Raw genomic sequence first — 10,855 nt, 5'->3', positions numbered from 1 at the left:
CACCCCAAGTAGTTTTAGGACTATTTAAGCCTTATGAAAGTATACAAGTTATCCTCATCTATCTAGCACATTCATGACACTTTGAAATAAAATGGGCAAAGTCATTGTTCTCAGCATTGTTCACATCATTAACAGAAGGCACATTGCATTTATTAGCTCAGGTTGCTTTGATTTATATTTTTCTTTCTAATATTATTGAAACAGCTTGGTTGCCTCTAATTTCCATAGTGAACCCTGATTCACTGCATGCATATGCAGCTTAAGTTTATTTATTAGTGTCACAGGTAGTCTCACATTAACACGGCATTGAAGTTACTGGTCACCACACTCCGGCGCCTGTTTGGGTACACTGAGGGTCAACTTAGCATGGCCAGTGCACCCAACCAGCACGTCTTTCGGACTGTGGGAGGAAACTGGAGCACCCGGAGGAAATCCACGCAGACACGGGGAGAACGTGCAGACTCCGCACAGACAGCGACCCAAGCCGAGAATCGAATCCGTGTCCCTGGCGCTGTGAGGCAGCTGTGCTAACCACTGTGCCACCGTGCTGCCCTACATATGCAAAACAGGCATTTTCCACTGTGTAAAGAGTAACAGTTACATCCGTAAGAAAGGCTTTGGCATAAAGTCTCATGCCCCATCGATACCTAAAATACACTGCTCACTCAAAATAAGCAAATCAGTCACTGAACTTTATAACAGCAGCATGTTTATAGAATCAGCAAAAATGGCTCATTTGCCACCAGAGTTATTTGGTCACTCATTCATGATCAAGTAGTGCCCATCACCCTCGTCTATGAAGTATTCCTACGGCATTGCGGGAGAGAAGAACTGAGTAGCCTGCAGACAAATTTTGCTCCTTAATGTTTCCTGTTTCAAATTGCTCCATTATCTTTTTTGTCAGATGATGACTCAATCCTTCGATTCTTTAACTTTGATGTCTGCGCCAAATTTTTTAGAGTATTCTTCCACTGCATCCATCTAAAAACACAGATATAAAAATCTTTACAACAGCATCACTTTAAAGAAATGCGTCTGGACCACTGGGGATTTATTTTTACGACTTATTTTGTCCCATAGCAATATGAATTGATTATAATGAATAAAATGTCATTATTCAAGCAGTTTGCGCAACTGGGCTGGCCTTTACCTGTCATGTCTGGCAACGTTTAGCCCTGATGCCTGCTGGGACAAAACGAACAACTCTGAGCAAACAAAAACAAAACTAACTTCTTTTACTGCAACACACCGCGGATTCTGGAAATCTGAAATAAAAACGGAAGATGCTGGAGGTACTCAGCAGTTCAGGTACCAGCGAAGGAGAGACATAGGGCAGAATGTTATCCTAAAACATTGAGAGGGGGGGAGTGGTCTCCAGTGTTTTGGGCTTTGGTGAATGAAGGCATGGTCGGGAAAGGTGAAGTGGTTATCACGGAAGCTCAAGAGGTCAGAACTGAAGATACAGCTACCCTAGGGGGATGCCGGGTTGGAGGAGATTGCTGAGATAGAGAAGGGAAAGGCTATGGAGGAGTTTGAAAACAAAGATGGGAACTTTTAAATCAAAACTGAGCTGGGAAACAAAGTAGACCAACAAGCACAATGGTAAATGGGAGCTGGTATGAGTTAGTTTTGGGTGAATTTAGGGTGGCAACATGGAGGCTGCTCTAGCGTTTGTTGGAATACTCAAATCTAAAGGTAATGGGGCATGGATCAGAATTTTAGCAACAGTTGAGCTGAGGTAGGGGTGGAGCCAGGTGATGTTAAGGGAATAGAAATAAGCAGTCTTATTCATGTGGCACCAGTTTTGTGAGCAGCCTCAGACAGTTGCCAGGGAAACTGTGTTTTGGAAGATGTCACAGAGAGACAGTACCTAGATCAGAAACAGGAGTTAGGGAGGGGGGGGGTGGAGGAGGAGAGATTCTCAGGAACAGAAGAGGTAATGATGTGGTAGCAGGAAGAGAAGCCATTGAAAGTGATTCTCTGGCTGTAGCTGGATAGATGAGAATGGAACAGGGTGAGTGCAGTCCCACCCAGCTGGATGACATATGGAGGGACAACTGGAGGAGAACTGGCTGGTCAAACAGGCCAAAGGCCGCAGACAGGTCGATGAGATCTTTGCCACAGTCAGGATATCATTTGTGGCTTGAAATGTCACAGAGAAAGATATTATAAAGTCCTGTGGCCAGGTTTCTTTTATAATGAGTTTGGCTGCTGAATGTCCTTGGGCAGTCATAATATGCCATTATAATGCATTTTCTTTTTAAAAAGTCTGATCAGTTGGAGATTGTGTTCAGCATATAACTTGTAAGAGGGTAGTCTTGAAATTGGTTATATTCTTGTAGCACGTAACATAAAAGCAAACACAGCAGAGACAAGTTGTGGGAGAGGGGCTTCGATAAAGGACAAAAGGAGGTGAATTGTCCACACGATTTATAACAAATGTCAGCCGTTTACAGGTAAAGTATATACGGACAAAAAGAATCAATAAACCAGCGCTATATAAAATCAATATCACTTGGTTTTCGTGAAGCAAATTGACAACACAGCCATCTGCAACCTACATCAGTAAAAGATTTGCATTACTTTTGTCATTTCTAACTAACATATGCATGAACCACACAGACACACACACACACACACACAGCACATCAATAGTTCCCTAATAAATGCAACATCCAAAAATATCTGAGTGTGTTTCCTGTACTCCAAAACAACTGTGATGAACTTTGAACCGTGGGCAGCACTCAGCCCGAAAGATAAACAAGTCAGCTCTCCTGCTCCAATAACTTAGGCCTCTGCAAACCAACTGCTACGTCGCAGTGTACATTAGTAGGGGGACAGATAGAGAACACATCTTTACATTTGTCTGCTAAAAGATATATCTATTTACACTTTTTTTCTGTCAACCTCTCTCATACCTGGCGGCTTGGTACACGCCCCATCTGTTAATCTCATTGTCCTCAGCACCACCATGTCCTTTAATAAATTGGCGACTTCTTGGAAGTGTGTCATTTCCCTGCCCTGGGTTTGCTCCAGTCTTGAGCTTGATTAAGTCACTCCTTAGCTTTTTAATTTCTTCAATGGACTGAGGAATAAATGGCGAAAATAAAGAGGGAGAGACAAAAACAGGAAAAGGAAGGAAGAGAAAGGAGGCAGACAAGAAATAATAAAAGGATAAACAAAATAGGTTGTTATCTGAGGTTATGTAGACTCCTTATATTTAAACAAGATTTTTAAAAATCTACATTAAAGTCAACAAAGAATTTCCAATCTTATCTTTTGTTGGTAATCCTTTTACTCAATCAGTACTAACATCAGACAAGCTCATCTCCGATAGAATAGAGTAAGCAGGGTCTGCCCCAGTAGTGTGATTATCCTTAATATGATGGGGCCGGTCTACTACAGTCCTATAAACCAATTTACATCAGTCTCCAGGTAATTTTCATTTTATAGATCACTCTTAATGTTACAAAGACAAACTGAGTAAATGCATGGAAATACCACTCAGAATTTCAACAGCCAGGGGAGGTGGGTTCAGGATTGAGAGGGACCAGGGGTTTTAATATTGTGCCAGTACGTTCCTGCTAACTTTCATGTTTAGCCCGGACAAGATTGCAGATGAGTGGGGAAATTATTAACATAACACCATAAACATTGCAATGCAAACCAAAGTGACTCCTCCTGGGCAACTAACTAAAAGTCTTCTGTGACCGCTCCCTATTACCTTATGTGGTGTCATCCCGGTGGATTAATTCAGCAAAGCTGGAGGCAGGAAGCTCATTTGTCAACCTTGAAGGAGCTCTGGGAGATCAAAGTCATGAATCGGTGCTGACGGGGGGACATCGTGACATCACAGTTAGTGATGACATCATTTCAACATGAATGGCTGTTAAATGCCAGGTAAAGAAGTGATAGCCAATGAAGTTACCAGGTGTATGGGCCACCCCATCCCTCCATCACCAAAACCTAGTGAGTGTCTCTCTGCCTGTCACCAAGGCGCCTTCCTCTAATGCAGTCAGGGTGGCTAAGGCTAGCGATCTACTCCTGATTCCTTGCCTCTCCTAGGGACAATGTGTACTTTCTTCCGCTTCAGTGAGAGAAAGCAAAGAGTTATGAGGGTGAAAAGTGGAACAAGTGTTGAAGATGTAGTGAGAACATCTGAGAAGGAGAACTGAGAGAAATGGGAGTGAGATGGCACAGGATGATGGTGAGAGCAAGTATTGGCTGTTCAGATGGAGATTTCAGGAGCTACCCAGGGGAACGAATACATGATGTGGAGTCACATCATGAAGTAGCAGGACAGCTAAACTGGCCCTCAAATACCTGGACCTCTTTCATTCAAGGGCAGCCGTCAGGGACAGCCCAAGAGGTCTACTCCATACTGAGTCCTGGTGTATCCATGAATTATGAACAGAGCAAGGCTGTTATCCTAAGTGCCTACCAATTAGTCCCCGAGGCACACCGACAGCAATTCCGGAACACGTACAAGAAATCCACACAAACCCACCTCGAGTTCAAACGACTGAATGAAGCAAATTGTGTTTGATCGATGGGAAAGGTCCCTATAGATCCCATGCACCAGTGAGGGATTGCGGGAATTGATGATGTTAAAGGTGCTTCCACACCAAACTGCGGATGCAGTGAGAAGAGCAGAGAATCCGGACAGTGGACAGCTGCAATCCCACTCATAGATCTGAAAACTCTGAAACTTTCCAAACTATTCCAAACCTATGAAGGTTGGAAAGAGAAGCAGGGTGACCTAGATCAGGGGTGCCTCCAACCAGATTTAAGAAACACAAAGGAGGGTGCGAGCAGCCTTCCTTCAGCCCGAAAAGAGAACCCCTGGAGGCCGGTGTGTTCCCATTGTAATAGAATGGGCCATTTAAGGCCTGGGTGCTGGGGGCTGTGAGGAAAGGCTGTAGGGCTCTATAGGAGTCGTTCCCCCAGAGGATAGTACAGCAGAGCGGGCAGGGACTCCCGTTACAAAAACTTACCCCTTGGAGAGCATGGCACCCCTACCCTTCCCAAAATCTGCTGACTGTCCCGGGCCGCTGTGGCATCTCAGTCCTTAATGCTGGAGGAAAACCCAAACCTACTACCCTCCCCCCACCATGGAGTCCTTCCTGAAAGTCAAAGTCCCAATCAGTGGAGTGCGAGGAGGATCTGAGAGGCACCCCTGCATAAGATCCACCTACAGTGTGACCTTGTTTCAGGCCTGTCACAGTCAGATAACTACCAGTGGCAGGAATCAATCTCCCCCTTGGGAAGGATTTGGCTGGCGACCAGGTGTCAGCTAGTGAAAGAGTAGAAGCTCACATCGGCCAGCAGAAATCTGCAGGCAGCTGAGGAAGATCTAGAGGCCCTTGAAGGTGAAACAGTGCCTATCAACACGGAGCAAGGGCTGTTTGAATGCAGCAAGACCAAATCCAGGCCAGTAAAGTTCGAAGGGAAATAGCCCAACAGAATATCCCCAAATTAAACAGGGACCAGAGAAGTCCAAGAGCAGGGAAAGGGATAGTGAGTGAGCTGCTCCACAGAGTTGAAGAGCCTGAAGAAAGGGAAGCTATTGAACCAGGAAAGACAAAGGTTAAGGAATTGCTGGAAGTATGGCTGGTAGAAATCTCCATTCCATTATTAAATGGGGACAAAAGGATTTCCCAACCCACCCCCCCCCACCCCCCCCCCCGCACCTCCCAGTCTAAAAGCCGCAAGAGTGTAGCCAGAGCTGCACCTCCATTCCAGAGAACATGGAACAAGAGTAGAACAGTGCCTCCTCCCAATCCGAAGGCCTCGGCTAAGAAGCCAAACAAGGGACACACATCCTTTGTCAAAGATAGTGTGGAGAGGCGGGAGTGATGTGACACAGGCTCCTGGCTTGTGGAACCAATAATATTGAGCTTTGCGGTACCACAAGGTCTGGCTGACAGCTTTATGGCAAATCTGAATGGGTCCAGGGATGTTGCAAAATTGGCCTAGAAAGAATGAAGGTGATGTCTCACCGCCCCCCCCCCCCACCACCCCCCCCCCCCCCGCCCCCCCCCCCCCCGCGCCGCCGCCACACATTAGTGCAGAATTGTGAGGCAACCGACTGCATTCAAAATGATCCAAACAACACACCAGGCTAGAACACTGTAGCCCCACCCTGTATGGACCCCTTCCTGAGGACTATTGTCATCATCTGGGTCTAGAAAGATGGCCCAAGTTCAGGAGCAGATTGTCTGTCTGTTGCTGTTCCAACCCATAGCACCTAGCAACAGTAACTGGGAACAACCAAATGGTGCTAGTGTCTGAGCCAGGCACAAAACTGGCATCCCCAAAAGTGGCCAAAGTCTCATTAAAACACCCCAGTCTCCTGACAATCAGCCTGATCACAGTCTCTGGGTTTGAACAACTGAAGCCACAAGTCACCAAGATGGACAGGAAGAAACTAAACTAAACCACAGCCGCTCAGCCCAATGGTGAAAGGAGCCAGCACTCTCAGAGTGAGACACATTGCTTTCCCCTGCCCATAGCTCTGAGCAGCTTGATCATTACACACTCCCTGTGTGCTGACCACCCTGTAAAATCCCCAGACCCTTTAGCGGACATTTAATAAGGAGTTGGACAGGCAGAGTTCTGAAACCAATGGCTTTGTCTAGTCTTGATCCCGCAGCAGAGGAACATTCAGAACTCCAACCTGATGAAACTTCCCATAAAGACAGATCTGGATCTTCCAAGGTCATGGAATCATAAGACCACATAGAAAAAAATGAAATAGAATTAATTTTTTTTCTCTGAGCATGAGGGATTAAGACTCGGTGGCACAGTGGTTAGCACTGCTGCCTCACAGCACCAGGGACTCAGGTTCGATTCCCGGCTTGGGTCACAGTTTCCTCCCACGCTCCAAAGATGTGCGGGTTAGGTGGATTGGCCATGCTAAATTGACCCTTAGTGCCAGGGGGACTAGCTAGGGTAAGTGTATGGGGTAATGGGGATGGGTCCTGGATGGGATTGTGGTCGGTGCAGACTCAATGGGCCGAATGCCCTCCTTCTGCACTGTAGTGATTCTATGAGAAATAGACAGCAGCATGGCCATTTCTAAGATTTTAAAAACAAAACAACGATCCTTAAAACGGTTGAATCTATGTCTGTCTGTGACCCCAGAACAAAAGGAACTGCCTGGCACTATCGGGGAAACTCACATACCATTATCTCTGGGGAGCCAACAAGACCTCCCTTATGGACTGCACAGGCCAACTTCAAAGAGAGCTACACAAAGGTCACCTTCATTTCATAACCCAGGCTGGCCAACTGAAGTCTGCTCGTCTGCTAAGACAAATGGCCCTACAACCTTCCTTTTAATTCTTAATGGTTGAGACATTTAACAATCTTGGGGAGCCAAACAGGGGATACACATCTTTCATCAAAGACAGTGTGGAGAGGCAGGAGTGATGTGGCACAGGCTTCTGGCTTGTGGAACCAGTAATATTGAGCTTTGCAGTACCACAAGCAGTCTGACTAGCAGGCTACACCAAATGATGTAGGACACCATCTACACTGCTTCTGCTGGAAATTCTGTACCATCGCCCACAAGACTAACTCATCTCAGCTGGCCTATTCTCATCACATGAAGTCAACATCACCACAAAAGTGGTTTCTCCAGCATCAGTTTTCACCCCACCGACCTACATGAAGGAATACCTCATTGGACTTTGATTCTGGTCTCTGGTATCCACGCGAAAAAATTTGTCTTTGCTTTGTGGTCTCTGTATGGTAAATATTTATTTTCTCTATCCCCCTCTTTACTATCTGAACAGGAGCGGAAAAGTTGCAAACCCTCGTTCGCATTTTGAGTGTGTGGAAATTAACTAACCCTTTGAGCTCATCCTATCTCAAGTTTGCTGGGAGTTATTGAAAGAGAATTGGATCGCACAAAAACTGGGGATTAGGAAATATGCCACCATTTATAAAGAGGTAAACAAATCCAAAGGGGATCAGAGGTTTATGGGGAAAAGGCAGGAGAATGGGGATGAGAAAAATATCAGACATGATTGAATGGCAGAGCAGACTCTTTGGGCCGAGTGGCCTAATTCTGCTCTTGTGCCTTATGGTCTAAATCCAAACACATTTCTGTTTATAGATGGGTGGCAAGTGGGTGGAAAAATGAGTGTTGTTTAAATTAATCACCCACTTCTTGTCTGTAACATAGAACATACACGACACATTTGCAGATAAAACACAATTTATTCCCTGTTAACAAAGGATACTTTTTTTACACCATCAACCTTGCTTATTTATTCTTGGCTTGGTAAAATGTTACCATTTTCATTTAAAGCACACAAGGCCATTGTTGTCAGGAAGCATTTAAAAATGAAATGATTAAAGGGAAACATAATAAAAATATTTTATAGGAATTTCTCAGAGTGGAAAAATCATAAACAATATAAGCTTTACAGGAAATACTGTGCATTGAGAGATTTTTTGCAATTGTGAAAAATGATAAAAACTCCCACTAAAAGAAAAAAATAAACTGCACCTTTATTTCCAAGCTAACAAAAGACTTATCAGGTACTTTACAAAATATACATCCATATTTTATAGGGGTTTAACATTTTACATTAATATCCTTATTGATCTTCCATTGCGTTACCTTTGAGAAAAAATACATATCAAACACTTTTGAATCTCTGTTCCTTTAACTATCTGAAAAACGACTTTCAATCTGAGTAAAATCTCACTGTTTAAATCTTTTCACTAATGCAGTAGATCTCCGAAGCCATCGGAAAATTTGCAAAAAGATAAAATTAATTTAAAAATGAAATCTTACCATACTGAAAGATAAACAACAATGGAATCTTGAAAGAAAATCCTTGAGAATGTTTTTCTGTTGCCCAAGATTTCATACACAGGCGATGTGTGATTTGCCCGATTATCGGCCGGGAGAATGGGAAGAGGAATTTCCTCAGGACTTCTCCCCACTCCGCCACAATAAATTGACCTCAGTTAGGAATCCGGTTATTATGCATGGATGCAATTGGTGCCAAAGTTATCATGGCAGAGCTGGAGAAACTGATGAAATTCATTCTCAGGGACTTTGTCCAACTAATTAGGTTGCATTGCCTATCAATTAAATGTTAATTCTATCCATGATATTAATTGTGGGCTCATGTAAGCACATAGATACAGCAGCTGGCCGAAAAATGTGTTTTTGCATTGGAGGTGCATGGAATGGAATGTGTCTTTCTGTAAATACAAGCTTGCAAGTGAATAAAGACTAGGCTCCAGTGTTCTATCTTTCACCACCTGGTTATCTCTGAGTTTTGACAATTTGATCTCCTGAACTAAATGAACTAACACTAGTCAAACGCCCAGTGGAAACAGAAACAAACAAAGAGAAAAAACCTACGTGAAATATCTCCCTGGCCTTAAACAAAACCAACATAACAGCATCCAATATTTAACCTCATGAATGGCTTCTGCGGGTAAAATCAATCACAACTTCAGGACCAAATGAACCATCACATGTGGCTGAACTCTACTTAAATATCAGTCACCCTTTTAACCATTCATAGCTCCATTCAGAAATAAAATCTTTTAAATTAATAATAATTTTAGAAGCGGTCATACAGTTTTAATATGAAAATATGTTTTAGAGGAAACTATCGATTAAATGCAACAATCATTTTACGTAAAATCATTTTCAGTTCTAAATTTGTTACAGCATACAGTTAAAGTATATCATCATAGAATCCCTACAGTGCAGAAGTCTGCACTGACCACAATCCTACCCAGGCCCTATCCCCATAACTCTATGTTATTTACCCTAGCTAGTCCCCCTGACACTAGGGTCAATTTAGCATGGCCAACCCACCTAACCCGCACATCTTTGGACTGTGGGAGGGAACTGGAGCACCCGGAGGAAACCCCTGCAGACACGGGGAGAACGTGCAGACTCAGCACAGACAGTGACTAAGCCGGGAATCGAACCCGGGTCCCTGGCACTGTGAGGCAGCTGTGCTAACCACCATGCCGCCATTTCATATCATTGTCCTTATCATTTTATATGAACAAAATTAGATCATAAATGTTTATTCAGAGGCCAAAATCATCATGATCTGTAATGATTCATAACCCAGCTATTTAATGTGAACATGTGAACAACATGATATAGCAACGGGGTATTTTTCCATGCAGGATTGCTTGGAGTCTGCATTTTAAGCAGTTTTTAATTGTTGGGTTTGAATACTATATTAGATGCACACTTGAGATTTTCTTTTACATTTCAGCTGGCTTCAAAACTGGAGCAAAGTGATCCGTTAGACCATTTACAGTTGTTCCTTGTGAGTGTCTTTCTAAGTTTTATAAATCTCATGCCAATCGTCATGTTGAATCCCATTTGAACTGTTTGTTTTAAAGCTTAAGATAATGTTTTTTACACAAGATAACCTGATTGTGTTTTATTTGTGGTTCAACCACAGTGCAGCGTCTCATGAATTTGCTCACTGACAACTTTCTCATGCATTGTTTCAGGACCAGTGACAGATTACCACGCCTTTTTCACGTTTTGACTGATTTTATTTGGAATCGTTTTCAAAGCCATAAGCAGACAAGGGTCTGCCAAGTTTAGAAGCTACAGCATCAAAAACATGATGCAGGTTTCAGATTACTAAATGGCAAGCTTGTGTAGTGTGGTTCTACAATGTTTACTTGGGACGTTGCCTATGTCAAAAAGCAGGCTGTCTGTACTGAGTTATTCAAGTTACTTTCAGTTATTGTTCAGGTATGCTCTGGAGTCGGTAATCCGCCCTGACCAGACGTGTGCTGCACCCGGCAGGAAGATCTCTGACAGCCTCGTGCTACTCAGGGATACAATTGT

General features: G+C 43.6%; 1 protein-coding gene across 1 annotated transcript in view; it reads right to left on the bottom strand.

Moving 5' to 3' along the window:
* Positions 1–794: 794 nt before the first annotated feature.
* LOC144510700 (uncharacterized) overlaps positions 795–10,855 on the bottom strand; it is a 28,208-nt gene continuing 18,147 nt past the window's right edge. Inside the window, exons 4-5 of the mRNA XM_078240419.1 lie at positions 2,919–3,085; positions 795–981 (exon numbers count right to left, since the gene is read on the bottom strand). Of these exons, the coding sequence (XP_078096545.1) occupies positions 876–981; positions 2,919–3,085 (273 nt within the window). The 3' untranslated portion in view covers positions 795–875. The remainder of the gene's footprint in view (positions 982–2,918; positions 3,086–10,855) is intronic.

The sequence above is a fragment of the Mustelus asterias genome, chromosome 23, assembly GCF_964213995.1.
Source record: "Mustelus asterias chromosome 23, sMusAst1.hap1.1, whole genome shotgun sequence".
In the NCBI taxonomy this organism is placed as follows: domain Eukaryota; kingdom Metazoa; phylum Chordata; class Chondrichthyes; order Carcharhiniformes; family Triakidae; genus Mustelus; species Mustelus asterias.
Note: the sequence above shows the minus strand (reverse complement) of the source record. Positions and strands in the feature narration are given on the sequence as shown.